Here is a 19,344-nt window from a genome sequence, read left to right on the forward strand (position 1 = left end):
CCAACTAATGTAAAAGAATGTATATATTGAAAATGAGACAAAGTTTAGAAGATTCTGACTTAGCCATTTATGCGAGATAGATCACACCTGCTATGGAATTTCCATTGGAGGAGCAATAATATGATCAAATTTTGAGGCAAGAAAACACGTGTTTGATGCTATAGTCATGTATGGCCATGATTTGTCAAACGTGTGGGCTCAATGAATTGAGATTGAGCCATTTATTATGAAGTTCTTTTAATGTTACTTTTTCACAGGGATGGAAGGTTTTGAGTCCCAAGGGCAAAGTGGGTGTAAATGGTGCGTGTGTTTCTTGCCTGTAATTTCTTTTGTGTATGGTAATATCATTGTAATATCTCCTCTCTTTTATCTGGTATACGTTTTATGTAATGGTATTCATTTTATGTCTAGATCACTCAGTCGATAATTTTTTTGCAAAGGGTATGTTTAGACTCAAATAGCTAGACTATAAAAAACGGGGATTTTTACATCTAAATATACTTGTGACTTATGAGCCTAATCCCTCTTTTTTTCCGAATTCACACTTCTAGACACACCACTAAACAACCACCTTTATCTCTCTCTTTTTTCCTTACATTAGAAATTTTAGCCTCTTCGCAAAAGCTTCAATTCGTCTCTATTAGATTTTATTTATTTATTTATTTTAAATGATGCATGTCGTTGTCAGAATTGGGTTTCTGTGGCTAATTCTTTCCTCTTCAGTTTCAACTACGATGTTTGTCATTTACACAGCAGCTCTAGCATTGTTATAGAAGAAACCCTATGTACAACACAACTAATTGCATTTAAGAGCTTCGGATTAATGCAATTGCTAAAAGAATTTCTTTGGAGCAATCTAGAATTTGTGAAGTTAAAATAGCCGCGGAGAGAGAGGAGAAGAGGAGGGGGCACTCATCAATCTCGCTAAAAAAATGATTATATACATCACTACTATGTATAAATAAATTAAAAAAAAAAGTAAAAATTAATAGTTCTTTAAGGATATAAACGTGCTAGATCAAAAATTAGCCTCATTTTCAGCAAACTTCAACAAAAAGCTCAAAATTGAAGGTTTCAGATCTTCCCCATTGCAAATATCTTTCGTTTCAAAGACGCCCTTCATAACACGAGTGTAAATCTTTTCAAGCTGCGGAATGCCATAATCTTCAGTGCGCTCCACAAAAAGCTGCTTGACAGACTCAACTTTGCCGGGAGTCTCTCCGTCTGACATTATAACATCTTCAAATCTGCACCCGCCAGCTTCACAAGATTCGAGCTGACTGCCATCAGCAGGAGAGCTTGGCCTTTGTGGACTTGAATCATCATCTGCTTCAGGTTCTTGGGATGACTTCAGTGGCACCAATTCTTGAGGCTGTGATCCATCTTCTGCTGCGGAAGCTGAAACTTGTTTATGTTCAAAAAGTCAAAAGCTGGAGTTAAAACAATTCTTCAAGAACTTGGGGAAAATGCAGAATGTCGTAACTGGATAACTAGAATGAGCGTTACTAAGCAAAGGGTGAATGTAAATGTAATGTGGCAATCAAAGATTTGTGCAACTAGTGACTGATTGAAAGCACACTTCTGCACCATTCTCATCCCCAGTAAGCATATCCATGTTTTAATGCCTGACTAGAACACATGGTTTCAGTTTGGGATAAAAAAAAAACTCAAAGCCTACGAGCAGATTAAATGCAGTAACACAGTAAACTAGTATCACGTGTCAGAAGAGGCTATCTGAGTGGCATATCAGTCTACCTAATTAACAAGCACAGACATTACACAATAAGTTGGCAAATTTTAAAAAGTAGGGCAAAGACACAACAGACTTTGGCATGTATAAAATATGTATGTTTATATCTATAGCTATATCATAAAGAACAAATATATCTATACGTTTCCTATCTACTCTTTAGATAGGAAACCCTGTTCTAGTTCTTGTCAAAGCAAGCTTTTACTATTGCAGTAAAATTTTAAAATAATGTATACATAATTATACTAAATGTTGGTTGGTTAAAAATTACATATTTAAAAAAGAGTGATTGATGTTGAGATGGATGCGTGACGAGACAAAAAAGGATCAAATTAGAAACAAACATATTTGTGGGATGATTGAAATAACACCTATTGCAGATGAAACAAGAGAACTGGTTAAGATGGGTTAGCCATGTGGAGCGCTAACCAATAACCACCTCCCTAGGACACAGCCACTAAGAGCCCAATGTGTGTTTTTTTATTTTGATTTGATTTCGTATACACATTTTTTTATAATTCTAAGACCCATCATTTGTTTTACTTTGGTTTCGTATACACATCTTTTCATCATTCTAAAAACCATCCCTTAAAATTATCAAAAACCCTGGATGCCCCCAATTCAATTTTTCATGTTGATTTTGTATACAGACGTTTTCATAATTCTAAAATTACCCCCTTTTATAATTATTAAAAAGAAAAACTTTTCACTGTAATGCCTTTTCTAATTATATGATAGAGGTGGGGTATAAAGAAGGTTATGATATTAGATAGAGCAATACGACAAAACAAAATTCATGTAATCAAAACCCCGACTAGCCGGGAAAATACTTCGTTAGGTCAAACAAGCAAGTTTTCCCCTTTATACTTGTATCGTCATGTACCATCTCAAATTTTACTCTGAAAAAAAAACCTTTCAAGTGCTATTTTTTGAAATGCAAATCAAGGCTCCTATTAGAAAGTTTTTGAGCCACATAGGCCATCTGTAAGGAGTATTCAAACAATGTCAGCCATGCACCATAAGGTAGAAATTTTATTCTCCCTCTTTGTTTAGTTTTGTTTCTCTTTTTTACTTTAATCTTAATTATTATCTATCATTTTCTTTTTGTTTTCCACATGTTCAGTACCTAAATCAAGATGAGATGGCTTTTTGGCAAAAAGAAATGAAGGAGATAAAATAAAAAATAATAAAATAATAAAAAAGGTACCAAAAGCACAACTGGGGTAGATGACATAAACCTTCTAATATTATGACTTTTGTACTGCTTCAGTAAGTTGACATCTAATGTGATTTCCATATTGTAGACCATATGACTTTTCACTAATAATCACTATCCAGATATAGTTTAAAACACTGGGCAACATAAACAGCTGGTATAACCAAAGGAAGAATTAAATGGAAACTTTCATGAAAGAATTTTAACCCAACATTCACAAAGCTAAATTTTAATACAACAATATAAGAATTCAAAGTCAGTGATACCTGCATGTGAAGGATCAACGTTCTTCTTTGGTCGTTTCAATGCTTCATAGCTTTGGTCCAGATTGACCTCTGGCTGGACATTGCGAAGTCTGGCACTTGCTCTAGTAACAGTTGCCGACTGAGCAACTGCAGTTGGTGGGAAAGTAAAGTCCCCTGCATCATCTGGCATAGGCAGTGGACCCCCTTCAGCAGCAATCTTTTCACAGAATGCAACCAGCGCAGGGTCAATCTGTGACAGCATTCCATGCACCTGACACAGAATATTTTCTGAAATGAAATGCAAGCAATCAAAAGCCCAACGTGAAGCTAAAAACTGAAGGAAAAATGACCATACTGCATCTCGAAGCTCATGCGCTCTACTGACAATCCTAGCCCCATTGTAATCATCTCCGTTGTATCTCTGTCAGAATCATGAGAAACATCAAACAGGGCATGAATAAAATTATAAGACAAGCATTCAGCTATTACAGTTGCATTAGGTAGGTTCAGTTTAGTCTTTGACATTGGGATCCAGAACTTAGAAGCACAAGAACCAAGGAAACAACCTAAAACTTATTTCATTTGGTAAATCTTCAGATAACAAGGCACTTGTAGATAGGATATGTTTGCAAGTCGCAATATTCACACGTTAGGGCCATTGCTTGGTGCAACAGTGATAGCTCAGGCATCCAAGAGTTAGAACACGTGCTTGAATTTGTGGACATCCTCGATTACCAAGAATCAATAATAATTTGTGGACATCGTCAGTTACCAAGAATCAATACTAGACAATGACCTTTTTTCTGTCATAAGCATTCACACGGGCCCCATAAACCAAGAATTTGTAAGCATGATTCCGTTCACTTGCTCTTGCAACAACACCAGTAACTTCTTATAGTGATTTGACTATGCAAGTCTTTTCATCCCCCCCACACTTCTCATCTTTATATTTTACTGTTACCAAGGATATCTAAAGAGCACCAATCCAATAAAAAAAATCTAGGTGAGGGACTTGGGAGGGCCAATGGGTTAGCCCACGCCAAGCCTAAGTCTCGAGGAACCCATTGCATCTCAACCCGCGCCACACCACACAGGTTTGACGGGGGTTTTGAGTTCCTCAGGTTGACCCAAATTTTAATAACCTACCAATAAATAAACATTACAAAAAGAAAAATGTTAAAGTATATAACTATACACACTTGACACGAAATAAAATCACTCAGATCATTGGACAAGTAGGGTTTTTTTGGGACTTTGGGTGATTTAAACTTGCGAGACTTATAATTCCTTCCTACACTATATTAGAATTTGGAAAGAACTCAATATCTTTTATGATTTATTATTTTGTTTCTTTAACAAAAAATCAATTATTCTAATTATTAAAATTTTAAATCAAGTGTGTCCTAGTTGGGTTAATACCTATTATACCAAAAATCATCTAATGTTAATACATAAAGTACCTTGCCCACACTAGTAAAATTTTTGGGCAGGACTGGGGTGCTCGTGTTAGACCCACCCAAGTCCCACCCTAAAAAAATCACCACAAGGTTGCAATCCATAGCCTTTTCCCTTATAACAATATAAGGAGCCATCGGTAAAAATTGACTTCCTGTGTTCCACAGAGTGACACAAATATAGGTGTTGTCGATACCTAAACAATGCCATAACCAATCAAATGTGAAGATAAGTGAAAATTGTTGTTACCAAAACTGTCAAGCATAGTGGTGCAATGTAGGGAAAGAAAGGTCAATTTGATCTTTACTCATTGTCGAAAGAGGAAAAAAGAATATTAGAACAGCAGAAATATGGTAAAATTGGCTTCTATATCAAACAAGTATATAAAGAACATATATTAAATGATTGTGAATGAAAAGAGAATAAATGTACTGACTCCAACTGATATAGAACAAGTAAACTTAATTTGATTAATATGTCAAGCGCAATGGTCAAATCAAAATTTATGCTCAATCTAAAACAGCCCATGAAATAGTATTGGTTTGTGCATCTGCGCATAGTTTTCATGTACTACTTAAAAAATAAGTTTAAGTAGATTCATCAATAAATATAGAACCAAGGTTTCACCACTTTATTAACTCAAAACTATAAAATGCAGAGCATGCCAACAAGGAGCAAATTGAAAATTTAACAGACTACGCTTTGGAACCTGGGTAATGAAGTTTTGGGTTATATTGAGTCTTATTTATGGTTAATAAATATCTGTTTTCTTGTGTTTTGGGTCAAGAGTATGTTAATAATTTCAGATTTGATAGACGGGGGCTATAGTATTGGCCTATGGATCTTATTTTGGAATAACTTATAGTATTTGCATCTATCATGATCCTTAATACATGAAGAATAGTCTTTGGTGGTCAAAATTTTGAAATTTTCTATTTCAATGGCATGCTTCTATTAGATGTACGCAAAATCCAACAGCCAATACATATCAATGTGATTATTTGATTCAATAAAAAGTTGTGCTTTCACAATTTGAGAGAAGCTTTTAAAGCTTTAAGTGAGATGTGTGATGTAATCTTACACTAGGGGATGATTCATAAGAAATTCTAGACGATGATCCTATTCATGTACGTTTTGTTCTTCTCCTTTTCTTCAATTTACCGAGTGTCACTCATGCTATTGTAGCAAGTTACTGTTCACATCGCTGGAGCATTCACAGGACTTGAACGCTGGACAAGTTTGATCGTTTTACTCTTGTAGAGTAGTTCGTAAGGAAGGATATGATAACTGTGTTTTGGCCAAGGCTAGAGCGGAATGGAAAAATAGTTTTCATGTCAGTATTGGGAAAACGCTTTGTCGTGTTGTGTTGAGTTAGTTTTATGCTATGTTCGTTATGAGGGAAGGAAGGGGGAGGGAGAAAGAGAGGAGGGGTGGAGCAAGTTGCCATCGTTTGGTACAAGGGAGAGTTGGAGGCTAGGGAAGGATGGATGGATGAAGCCTTTCTCCTGCCAACCATTTGCATCCCTCAAATTTTGGATGGACAAGAGGAGGGAAGAGAAAGATGAATATGGTATATAACATTAAGTGATATTGTTATCCTTCACCAATTTTTGTAAAATAATTTAAGGATGGTATAGTTTTAAAAGAATAAAAAAAACCCATCCCTTCCCAGACAATGGAAGGTATCACCTCCTCCTTCTCCCTCCATTCAACCAAACAAAAAGGAAGAAGGATACCTTCCTTTCCTATGGATGTTTCCTATCCTTCCTTCCATTCATTTCTCCATCCTTTGTATCAAACAAAGCAAAAGTCAAAAGTCAAAAAAAGTTTGATTTAAGGTCTAGGACTTGTACTACTACTAGTAGTAGTTTTGCTGCTATTATTTCAGTACTCTTGAACAGTTCACAAAAACTTCAGCGCACTTATCCTAAGAATGTCTCTCAGCACAAAAGATGGTTTTCTTTCAAAAAATATCATTTTCAGTTTCAAAAATCTTGAAAATAAAACGATGAAAATTTTAAAACATGAACCTCAACTTTTCGTAGTTCTTTTTATAGACTTAGTTTTTGAAGAGCACATAAAAATTATTTTTGTAATTTCTAATGGTCCATTTTGGATAGCTGTCTTAAAATGTATTTCAAAAAACAACCCTTCATTTTCAACTTTTCCTTTTTTGAAGAGAAAAAAAATTCATTTTTTCAATGAAACCAAACAGGCCAAAATTACTTATGAGAGTCTTGTTTGCATAGATTTGATAAACCATGTGAAACTTTTTTTTTTATTTTTTATTTTTCTGTGCCAAATTATATTAAAAAATAATATTACTGAATACACACCTTTGCATTGGCCAAAATAAGATCAAAATCTTCCAGGAATGCTTTGGATGTAATATACTTTCCACTGTCAACATGTTGCAGCAGAGTTGCCATGTCCATGGGATTCTGGATGATTGTGCGGTAGTTTGGTGCATCTTCATCCATGACAGGATAATGGAAGACACTGAATCGTTTATCATATAGAATTCTGCATCAACGAGGAAAAAGAAAATGACAGACGATTAAAAGATTTCAGAAATGATCTTCAAATGCCTGCTTTCATTGCCCACAAAATGTGTAAAATAAAATTCAATGCCAGCAGAGTTTGAATTTTTATAATTTTTTTCAAGTTCTATTTTTCATCTATAGCTGATGTTAGCTTTCCAAGTGGTCACAACAGAGTATTGGTTTGCTAAGTTGAGTAAATGAGTATCGCGTGTGTATAAATTCTACAAACATTTCTATATTACAAAATGATTTGTGTGCAACACTAATCCAACTTGCAATAAGAAACTGCCGAGTGCAAATGTGACACAACCTTACACAAAAAACAAAATATGAACATTTTAATGAAATGGACTCAGGTTAGAGATCTATTTCACCGGTTGCAAACATCACGGAGGCACATTCGCAATCGGCGAAGCGCATGCTGCTCGGCTTCAGCCTTGGCTTTTAATTCTGAGGCCTTCGGGCCACTAGCCACTTTTGGAGCTTTGGGGAGTTCAGTAATGGAAACGAGTTTCTGGGACTTTTTTGCCTTGGCCTCGAATGCTATTGACAAAGCTGCTTCAATCAGATGGCTAAAAAAAGTAGACCTGTCTTCCCCTGATGGTTTGTCCACTTGATAACTGTCAAATAAATATAACACAATATATTTACTTTAGTATATTATAACATAATTTAACATATAATGAATATAAGATATTCCAGTGAAAATGACATAATAGTTACTTTAACAGGAAAACTGCTGTATAAAATATATAAAACCAAGTAACTAAATGAAGTTCTGCGGAAACTTAAGTTGCAATCAGGCACAAAAATTGCAAATCTCAAAAGGAGGATGATAAAATTTGCACTAAGACTACCATTTTCATGTTCATTAGTTAAAACTATAGAAACAGTAATTTTTTATGGATACTGAAATCATGGAACAATACATGTAAATGTGCAGTTGTTACCAGAATTAATTATAATTTAGGTATTAAAGCTCTAAGATGCCTCAAAATGGTCACTGGTCCAAATAATTGTAAGCCCCCCTCCCCCCCAACAAAACCAAAAAACTTGCAGAGCCAAGTCTTCTTGGAACCAGTAAATGATAGAAGCAGAAGAAAAATAGTACAACGTAAGAATCATATTAATAGTCAAAAGGTGGGAAAGAACCTTGAGAAAAGTTTTTTGGCATATTTGTGGACCAATTACCGTTCATTATTGTTGAGCCTTTGGCAATCACCAAGGCTACAGAAAAGCACCATAGGGATTCTTATGACGTAGGAGCATTAGTTCAAAATTCCAACTAGGGCAAAAGGGCAAACCCAGTGCACAAAGGGTCAAGCCATTGCGGGGTCTGTGGAGGGTCAGATGTACGTAGCCTTACCTCTGCATCCAGAAAGACTGTTTCTTTGTTTTGAATCCGTGACCTCCAGGTCAATATTCCAACTAGTGATCTGAAAATGAGTTTGTGGTTTGGATAAAGGGGCAGAATAGAGTTTTTTTTGTTTCCTTCCAGTGGGTAACTTGAGTTTTATTATTTACCGCCTCCCGGGGGGGGACTTGAAAATCTATTTGACCGAGGAACCAGTTGACAAAGATTTACAATGAAGCTCATAAAGACATACTCTTGAGTGCTAACAATTTCTCATTACAAGAGAAAAGGAAAAAAAAAAAAAAGAGGGGGGGGGGGGGGGGGGGGGGGGGGGGGGAGAGGAATATATATATATAACTCCACAACACGAGAGTTTAGCTAACAGAAGAAAAAGAAGACAACCAAATTTAAAAATACCATAATTAATCAACTAGAATGGTTGCCAAACATGCCCTAAGACAGAAGAGAGGACCAAAAAAAATCGGTTCGACATTGGATCTTAAACTTGACGCACCACATCTAGAAGCCTGTGTCCAATGCAGTCACAGCATTTGAAAATTAAACAAACAACCTAAGATGTGAAGTTGGTCCAACCAAAAAGGCTGGTCCATGCCAGCCATCTCTCAATCTGAGCCTTCAGCGCCAAAATCCACCAAGCTTGATCAAGACCTTTAATCCTATCATATGAGATACAAATTGTTCTCGGGCCAAGAAAAAAAAAATACAACAGAAGCTGATGAAGATGTGCCATACTTGCACTTGAGCTCTGTGATCACCCTTATCAGCTGCGAAAACCACCATGAAAGCAGATCTAGCTCAAAAACTCTTAATATTTTGAAAATAAATCATGGACAGCAGCCTAGCAGCCCCACATGCTTGAAAGTCTTTCAGTGTAGCACTTGGTCCACTTCCATCTAAACACCAAATCCTACTTACAAAACAACCCACGCCACCATTGATGGGACTTTGTTGCACGGACTTGAATACGTGTACTAGATGCGGGTAAGTATCTAAGCATTGGATTTATCAAATCTCAAAACTAAACACACGGGCATCGTTAGATATTCATATTATATAATTATTTTATTTTATTTTTTAGAATATAAAATTGTTTTCACTTTAGTTCTTTGCGATGCGAATGTGTCCCAGCTTAGATATCTGAGGTGTATTCTGATCTGGTTCCAAATTGTCTCTGGCCTTAAGGTGAATGTTGAAAAGAGCGTTTTGGTGCCGGTGGGAGAGTTCCCTGAGATTGAGTCCTTTGTTGATATTCTTGGTTGTCGTACTGGCTCTTTTCCCATCTCTTACTTAGGGCTGCCTCTGGGGGCTCCTTCAAGATGTGTGGGGGTTTGGGACCCTGCGGTGGATAGGTTTGAGAGGAGGTTGGCGGGTTGAAAGAAGCAGTATCTCTCCACGGAAGGTCGGGTCACTTTGATTAAGAGCACCCTTTCTTGCCTTCCCACTTATTTTATCTCTCTATTCCATATTCCCCCTTCAGTTGCGGAGAGGATTAAAAGATTGCAGCGTAATTTTCTGTGGGGGGGAAGAGGTGAAGAGTTCGAGTTTCATCTGGTTCGTTGGGATTAGGTATGCAGGCCGATTTGGTATGGAGGTTTGGGTCTTAAAAGACTGGTGCCTTTTAATAAGGCTCTCCTTGGGAAATGGTTGTGGAGGTCTGGAATGGAGAGGCAATGGCTTTGGAGGAGGGTCGTTGCGAGTCGTTTTGGGGAGTCTAGAGGAGGGTGGAGTTCTCTGGAGGTGCGTGGTCCTCGGGGTGTGGGGGTTTGGAAGGTCATTCGAAAGGGATGGGATGACTTTGCCAAACACGTTCGTTTTCAAATCAAGGATGGTAGGAGGATCAGTTTTTGGGAGGATGTTTGGTGTGGGGATTCTCCTCTCGCTCTCACCTTTCCTCAACTTTGCAGGATTGCTACGGATAGGTAGGCCATGGTGGTCAATTGTTATCATCTTGATAGCGGGAGACTGGTTTGGGATGTTCGATTCAGGCGATTGTTTCAGGACTGGGAGATCGAGGAGACCATTCGCTTTTTGGAGTTGTTGTATTGCCAGAGGATTGTGGTTGGGGATTTTGATAGTTGGACCTGGACTACCAACTCTCAGGGGCGTTTCGAGGTTAGGTCCTTCTTCAGCTGTCTCACGGATGTACCTAGAGTTCACTTCCCTTGGAAGGCTGTTTGGCACTCTAAGGCTCCTCTCAAGGTGGGCTTCTTTGCTTGGACCTCTGTTCTGGGAAGGATCTTAACCCAGGATAACTTGAGAAAGAGAAATCAGGTGGTGGTCAATCGTTGCTATATGTGCCTCCGGGATGAGGAAACTGTGGATCATCTTCTCCTCCATTGCATCACGGCCAGAGACTGCTGGGATTTGATGTTTGGCTTGTTTGGGTTTCTTTAGGTTATGCCTGGATCCGTTAAGAGGGTTGATTGAGGCTTGGAGAGGGTGCCTTGTGGGGGCTCACATTCAAGATGCTTGGAGGGCTACGCCTCTTTGTGTGTGGTGGTGTATTTGGCTTGAGAGGAATAGGAGATATTTTGATGGGAAGGAGATGTCGATTTCTACTCTCAAATTCTTTATTCTCTCCACTCTTTTTTGTTGGGTTTCAGGGAGAGATAATAGATCTTTAGATGAAATTGTCGATTTTTTGGCCTCTTTGAAGGCTTTAGAGGTCCTTTGTGGCCTTGTATTTCTTTTTTGGGATTCGCTCCCCTTTTGAGTGTTTTTATAAAATTTTACTTATCACAAAAAAAAAAAAAAAAAAACAAAAATTGTTTTCACTCACTTAAATGCAATAATGTAACAAAAGGAACATAATAGGAGGGAGTTATATGTACAATTACACAATAACCTTGAAATATTATAGATGTACATCCAATACCCACGTCCACGTTCAAGTATCACGTGTCCAATACGAATACATCATGCATTTTTTTAGAAAAATTGTAACATAGGATAGGACACCAAGATCTGAAGGTAACTTGTCATACTATTAGCCTTCTAAAAGTCTCAACAAATCTTGGGGGCTGCATTTAGAAATATCGTAAAAGGTTTCGCTGTGATCACCCTGTGACTTCTTTCACAACTGCAGATCCATAGGCAACTACAGAAATAAAAAATGCAGAACCAAGAAAGACCCCTGCTTCTTTTTTAACCACACTTCCTCTACTCCAATCAACCTTCACAATCATGATATAAAACCTCCAAATCTTCCACTTTTCTTGACAAACCAATGAATATACTTAATCAGAATTAAGCTACCACAACCAATCTGATGCAAAAGAACAAACACTGAAATAGATCCACAGTAGGGAAATTCTTAACATGTACAGCTTGGAACATTTTTCAAATCCACATCACTCAGCAGTATTCAGTTTCAGATCATTCATGACAAGCTGGCAATATCCATGGTTGCATTCAGGGTACGGCGGGTGACTGCTCAGTCTGTCTATTAGTAGTGAGGCCTCATGTCACTTCTTGTCAACATCTTATAGAAAGACAGGGATCACTCTCTAGTTACCCCGCTCAAAACATTGAACGTTATTTGTTTGATTTTTATTGCTCCTCAGGTAATGAACTTGTAGAATGACAAAATAAATAAATAAGGAAAACAAATATGCATTGGTTCTCATGACAAGGGCCAATTCATACGAACCTTAAAAGGAGCAAATCCCCTTAACATAGATCCATATAGCCTATCACACTTGCAGCTCAAACATATCAGCCATTAATTTGAATAGCGTTCTATTTATTTATGCTAATTCAAAGTTTACTGTAATGCAATAGAAACTAAACAATCATCCTCATTCCTCACTGAAACCAAAAAGTTTGACATAGTACCGTATCAGTAGGCAATGACAAATGGAATGAAGATGTTACAGAGCAAAACCATAACCATCATACACAAACCAATTAAAGTCAAATTTACAGAGGCAGAACAAACTTTAGGGAATGCATCATGTTTTTGGTTGTTCTAAAAACTGCCAACGCAACATAAAGGGGCAAAATGCGAAACAAAGATTATAAATAGCGCCAGTGGATATTGCAAATAATAAATCGCAGAGAGAATTGATAGAACGTACATGTTACGACAAGAAAAGATTGAAGAAGAAGGCGGCTCATTTGGTTCATTAAGTGGAACCGAGGATATCCCAAGTAATAATATGGGAAAGTCAGATGGCAACTCTTCCAACAAAGTCAGGAGAACAGCCCTAAGCTGCTCATGTGCCTGAAATATTAAATTATCTAATTAGATAGGATAAGCATGACATACAGCAGCTGGTAACCTAATTTGATTGACTAGGCAAGAAGAAGAAGAAGAAGAAGAAGAAGAAAAATCTAAATCAAGTACTTATAAATTCATTAAGCAACAGCTTGGTACCATCACAGACTCACATTATCCCACCAAAGATGGAATTGAGGTAAATAGAGTATTGACGGTGTAGTTCTCCTTGCTTCACCGAATATATGCACCAATGCCTCTTCTGGGGTCTTTGCGCTAGGGTCCGAAAGAAGAGACGGAAGTCCAAGAGAATGAACAGGAAATTTCTCTAATTCATGCAAAATTGCAGGTCCTAGATGATCCTGCAAAACTAAATTGGTAAGTACATTTAGTTTGCAGTTCACATTATGAACAGTTTGTATATAAAAGAAGGTTCCAAGATAAATACCAGCCCAGCATCTTCACAACCGTATAACAGAAGCCGAGGCCTGTACACGAGAGGAATAGCAGAACCATAGGAAAGCATGGAAAGTTTGGTCAGTTCTGCCGACACTGCAAGAGCAGGGAAAATATCTGATAAAAGATTCATGGCTTTCTGGAGATGTCTTTGTAGACATGGTGCAACAACCAACGACAATGGTCTAGAGTGCACAATTGAGCCTCTATGAGCAGCGGGAGTGATTGTCGACATCGCTTCTATGAAATGATACTTTTCCACCATTATTGAATCAACATCTATTAGAAATTTATCATCACTGGTGTAAACTTGAGGATATTTTTCACGAAAAGCTCGAATGGCAGCTTCAGTGCACAAAGCTTTTAAATCAGCACCACAATATCCCACACAACTAGCTGAAAGCTCCATTTTTAGTTCCTTGGAAGGAGGCTGCTTCCACTTCCTAGTGTGAATGTCTAATATTTCAGCGCGTGCCTCACAACCGGGTAAAGGAAAATTGAATTCACGATCAAATCGACCAGGGCGGCGCAATGCTCCATCAATGGCATCAACCCTGTTGGTTGCTCCAATCAAAACGACTTGTCCCCTAGAATCAAGACCATCCATCAAGGCAAGCAAAGTTGACACAATTGAATTGTGAATTTGCTCTTGTTTGCTAGATCTAACAGGGGCAAGTCCATCTATTTCATCAAAAAAGATAATAGAAGGCTGGTTTCGTTGAGCTTCTTCAAATAGTAATTTCAATTGCCTTTCAGCTTCGCCAACCCATTTGCTAAGCACATCAGCACCTTTTCTCATGTAAAAGCTGACCTTCTGGCCAGCCTTTGAAGCAGCACAAGCTAGTGCTCTTGCAATCAGTGTTTTCCCAGTGCCAGGGGGTCCACATAACAAGACCCCCCTTGGAGGTGTGATATGGTAACTCGCAAAGAAATCAGGATACAATAAGGGAAAGAAAACCATTTCTTTCAAAGCATCAATATATTCAGAAAGGCCACCAATGTCATCAAAACTTACACTTTCATCAAACTGTAAAGGTTGAATATCCGCTCCTCCCTTGGAACTTGGCCCAGCAGTTTGGATTCCAGTAGTCAAGGTAGCAAAAGCATCACTCTGATGACCCCAACCAGATGCAGCAACATTCAATCCCCATGCTGTTGTGCCATTCATATCTAGACCTCCAAAAAGCCAAGGTGGGCCAGATCTGCTCCCCCCTCTCCCCCAAGGAATAGGAGGACCTTGATCCAGCTCATCCACAAGAAGAGAGTCATCAGAATCTTCAGCTCTTGTTAGGCGATGGCGTTTATGGACACGGGATCCACCCTTCCTCACATCCCTGCCAACCTTGGTTCCCATTCCTTGGTGCAGTATTCTTCGAGGTGATCTTGATCGTTGCTTACCTTCCTCAAGAGAAAGCCTGCGGACATCTGTACGATTGCGAAGATCGTAGCGCCTCCTCCCTTCCTGTTCCTCTTCACCCCCCTCATCATCACCGTCTTCCTCACCTTCATCTTCACCTTCGCCCTCATCCTCACCATCACCTTCACCCTCGCCCTCATCCTCACCATCACCTTCATCCGCATCATTATCCTCAATGTCATTGCCATTTTCTGTCTCATCTTGGCCAACTTTCTCCTCAGAAGTACCATGTTCATCATCGGATTCTAAAGTTAACTGTTCCCTTACAACTGCTTTCGAACGACGAGGCCGTAATCCTTCACGCCGAGGCAATGATTTGGTCTGACGGATCTTTTTGCGCTTAGGAGATGACAACTCATCTTGACTCGCATGATTGTCGATCCGGTTCCTTGAAATTCGATACTGGGGTCCCTGAAACATAACCGCACACATTTTTAGCCACCAATAATAAATCATAATATGCTGCACTATGATGACGTTAATGCTTCGAAACCATCGAAGCCAAGCTAATAACTGACCTCCATAAATGCATGCTTGGGAGAGTATAAAACCTCACCATTAGGTCATTGTCCTCTGTCCCAGAACTGTCCGTGTATCCTTCCAGATTTACAGGAATTCTTCTCTGTCTGGTAGAACGCCTAAGGTTGGTCACAACTGACTGCTACAATGCCAGGACCAACAAATTATTAGGATTTGTAGTAATGATGCAACCGTGAAAAGGGTAATGGTTGTTTCAGGCTTGTTAGCTTCATCGAAAGAGGCTCTAATAGTTTGTAATGATAAGTCATGAAACATTCAAATTCATGAAGAACTATTACATATACAAGACATAAAACACCATAAAAGAATGAACAAAAAGTTAAATGGTTATGTGCAATTCCCCAACTGTTATAAGAAAAACAGTGAGTGACATGAAGTGCTGAAGAATATGCTTAGAAAAGGGGAACCCCACAAAATTAAGTGCATTCTAAAGGAGAGTGAGTCCCAGCCTCCCAGGGTTCCAACTGCATGGATTCTTTTAAAGCTAAGGAAAATGCAGTCGCAATGAAACCAAGCAAATATGTCCTGAGGCTGATTTTGTGATCACACTATGCCCAACAACTGTAACCAATGCATTACAAATAGAATTTTTGGAAATGCTGGTGTACATCTAGTATGCTCTTCCATCTTGTTTTTACTAGCAGCAAGACAACCATTGCTCAACAAAAGTATTTATATTATATCATTATCAGTCAAGAAATCAAGGATACAAAATTTATGGAACAAAATCCCCAAAATGACAAGATAAATAGATAAGGAATATCATGAAAATTCATCTCCTGCATGATAAAGAGATTGATGCAGATCATTAACCAGCAGCATGAAATATAAATACAAAACATAAGCACGTACAGTGGCATTTGAGGTCCGTACTGGCCGATTACCGGGACGCAACATCTTGGCAATCTGAGAAGCTGCTGTCCTCGTCTTAGACTTGCTTCTCTTGGGGCGAATGATGGATGGAGTATAGTACATGTATTGACGACCATATATCTTTGGCCTTCTTCGGAGCCTATCACTCGTGCGTACTGGCCTCGAAGCAGGCCCATTACCTTGATCAGATCGCTTAGAGTACATGGACAATTACTAGCCTTGGTGATTATATCCTCCCATTAACAATAAACAATTAACCTAACCACACAGTCAGACATCGGCAAACTCAATATTTAGTCTCATATAAAACAAAATGAACATTATTAACAATGCAAATCACCAAAAAAGATAAAAAGACTGAATCAAACTTATGGATAAATATCTGCACTATAAATCCTAGAACAATATCAAAACAAATAGGTGTCATTCTAGTGTTTGATGAAAAACCTAAAACCAATAGTTGCCATTTTAGTCACAGGAAACTCCACACTATCCTGAATAGCCCTGAGTTAGCTTGGGAGGTCCCGTCGACATTAAGATTGTAGAAATATGGAGAAGAGACAGCAATCACCTGCATGAGGGTTTTAACCCTCTGAGAAGATGATCAACAAACAAGTAATTGGAAGTTCGCGTGTAAATAACTAATACACCGACCTGGTTAGCGTGGATCACCTTCTCTTGCACTGCCCAGTGGCCCATGATTGTTGGAGCCTTATGTTGGGTCTTTTTGGCGTTCAGTGGGTTATGCCTCGGACCTCACGAGGTCTTATCGATATTTGGAAGGGGCAGAGGGTGGGGGCTCGAGTTCGCGACTTCTGGAGGGCGACTCCCCTTTGCATTTGGTGGTGTCTATGGAAAGAACGCAATAAAAGATCCTTTGTTGGGGAGGAGTTACCTATTGGGGCTCTTAAGTATTCTATTATTTGTTCTCTTTTTAGTTGGGGCATGGGGAGAGATTATTCTTCCGTTGAGGAGTTTTTGGACTTTTTGGGGTCTTTGAATCCTTAGGCTTTCTTTTTTGCTCTTGATTCTTGTACAGCTCTTGGGATGCGTTCCCCTTTTGAACGCTTTCTAATACAATTTTACTTATAAAAAAAAAAAAACAATTACTAGCCTTGGTAATTATATCCTCCCATTAACAATAAACAATTAACCTAACCACACAGTCAGACATCGGCAAACTCAATATTTAGTCTCATATAAAACAAAATGAACATTATTAACAATGCAAATCACCAAAAAAGATAAAAAGACTGAATCAAACTTATGGATAAATATCTGCACTATAAATCCTAGAACAATATCAAAACAAATAGGTGTCATTCTAGTGTTTGATGAAAAACCTAAAACCAATAGTTGCCATTTTAGTCACAGGAAACTCCACACTATCCTGAATAGCCCTGAGTTAGCTTGGGAGGTCCCGTCGACATTAAGATTGTAGAAAGATGAAGAAGAGACAGCAATCACCTGCATAAGGGTTTTAACCCTCTGAGAAGATGATCAACAAACAAGTAATTGGAAGTTCGCGAGTAAATAACTAATACACCTACCTGGTTTTACCATTTTCCATAAACACCTTAGAATTTTTCATCATTATTATAATAAAAATATCATTAAATCATAAGCTTACATTAGATAAGTCTATATCTATTAATATATCTTGCTTCTATCAAATTATAAAAAAATTTAAAAAATAAGTTTAGTATATATGTGTGCGTAAATTAATACACATAGCGCACATTCAAGATACTCACGCTCTCAGGGAATTTTTAAATTAGCCACTTTTTGCATTTTTCACTTCTAATCCCACTCTTGCTCCCGCTCTATGTGACTTAGGTGGGAGCATCTCCTAATAGAGAAGGTTCCAACAAACTAAAAGATGGTTTTTTAAATATTCCATTGTTATTGTTACCCTCATAGAGAAATCCATCGCTGATGGAAATTCAAGATGGAAAAGCTATCACACTTAGTATGTAAATATATTTCCAAATTCCTGGGCCGACCCTTGCAGCCCAATCACCAAATCAACAAATTAGCCACTGCCCAGTTTAGAACCCTAAAGAAGTTTATTAATTTCGAATGAGAGAACCAAGTAGGGATTTCAGTTCTCTGAGATAAATTATACTACAAGTATTTAACCGATAAAATAAAATAAAATAAAATAAAATAAGGAAAATTGCAGGCCTTATTACCTAGCATCTGTATTTCAAAATTAAAATCCAAAAACAAGACACGGTGTTGCGGACAGAAAATGACATGATACCCAGTGTTCAACAGAAGGAAAGACTGTTCTGTGGCGTCTAATTATAGGTGAAACCATGAAAGATAACCTCAAAGCACCAGAACCCTATATACTGCCCGAGTCACTGGAAGCCATGCAAAAGCTCTTGCCAGATAGAAGTAAGGCGCTAATTCTGCCATAGCTGACCCATATTAAAATACAATATAACACATACACATACATTTATATATATATATATATATATATATATATATATATATATATATATATAATGACTTAGATATATTCCTAGCACTGAGTAAATTAAATGCATTATAAATGATCGGATATATTCCTAGCATCGAACAATTTTTTTTCCAAAACTTAAGAAAAGAAAACAAAGAATGAAAAATATTGCTTAGAATAAAATACCAGCCACGTTTAAACAGTAGAATCTAATAAACTATACTACAAAAGACTATAGATTTCATCGCAATTGAATCCAAATTACAGCATCAATATGAATTCAAATTTCAGAACTTTAACAACTGCACAGCAGATCCTATAATCCAATTTATAATTACATATATATACATATACACACATATATGCGTGTTTTTGTTTTGCACATGCATGTATATACACACTCGCCCAACAAACAGAGTCGCTTACCAGGTAGCAAGCGAGAGAGAGCAATGAAGAGTGGTAGAGCGGAGATGCCAATGTTCTTCGAGTCCAGACCCAAACCCTAACTCTGTTATGTTTCTAAACCATAGTTAAGTCTTAGAGCTACCCTTCCAACGCTATTGGACGGTTCACTCCACGCACCAATACGGCGCGTAAAATGAGCACCAGTAATTTTGGGCCAAGCACCAGTAGTTTTGGGCCTCTTTTGGCAAGTGGTTTTCGCTATTGGACGGTTCACTCCACGCACGATTCAACGCTTAAAACAAGCACCAGTAAATTTTGGGCCAAGCACCAGTAATTTTGGGCCTGTTTGGCAAGTGTTTTTGTTGGTGTTTCTGCTTAGTAGTGGT

General features: G+C 38.0%; 1 protein-coding gene across 5 annotated transcripts; it reads right to left on the bottom strand.

Annotated features, from left to right (window-relative positions):
- Nucleotides 1–891: 891 nt before the first annotated feature.
- Nucleotides 892–19,064, bottom strand: LOC132275423 (ATPase family AAA domain-containing protein At1g05910). Of its 5 annotated transcripts, none has more exons than XM_059776909.1 (11): nt 18,980–19,064; nt 16,066–16,344; nt 15,230–15,331; nt 13,249–15,084; nt 12,974–13,162; nt 12,661–12,806; nt 7,584–7,829; nt 7,003–7,189; nt 3,567–3,632; nt 3,233–3,482; nt 892–1,398 (listed from the first exon to the last, which is right to left on the bottom strand). In XM_059776909.1, exons 2-11 carry the CDS (start codon nt 16,288–16,290, stop codon nt 1,019–1,021), a joined length of 3,627 nt encoding a protein of 1,208 aa, XP_059632892.1. In that variant the 5' UTR covers nt 16,291–16,344; nt 18,980–19,064; the 3' UTR covers nt 892–1,018. The 5 variants fall into 5 exon arrangements, with proteins under 5 accessions (XP_059632892.1, XP_059632889.1, XP_059632890.1 ...); XM_059776906.1 differs by having other exon boundaries at nt 892–1,404; XM_059776907.1 differs by having other exon boundaries at nt 15,230–15,334.
- Nucleotides 19,065–19,344: the final 280 nt, after the last annotated feature.

This window comes from Cornus florida, unplaced genomic scaffold (genome assembly GCF_030987335.1).
Source record: "Cornus florida cultivar Cherokee Brave unplaced genomic scaffold, ASM3098733v1 CherokeeBrave_3.0.0_Hap2_Chr09, whole genome shotgun sequence".
Taxonomy (NCBI): Eukaryota; Viridiplantae; Streptophyta; class Magnoliopsida; order Cornales; family Cornaceae; genus Cornus; species Cornus florida.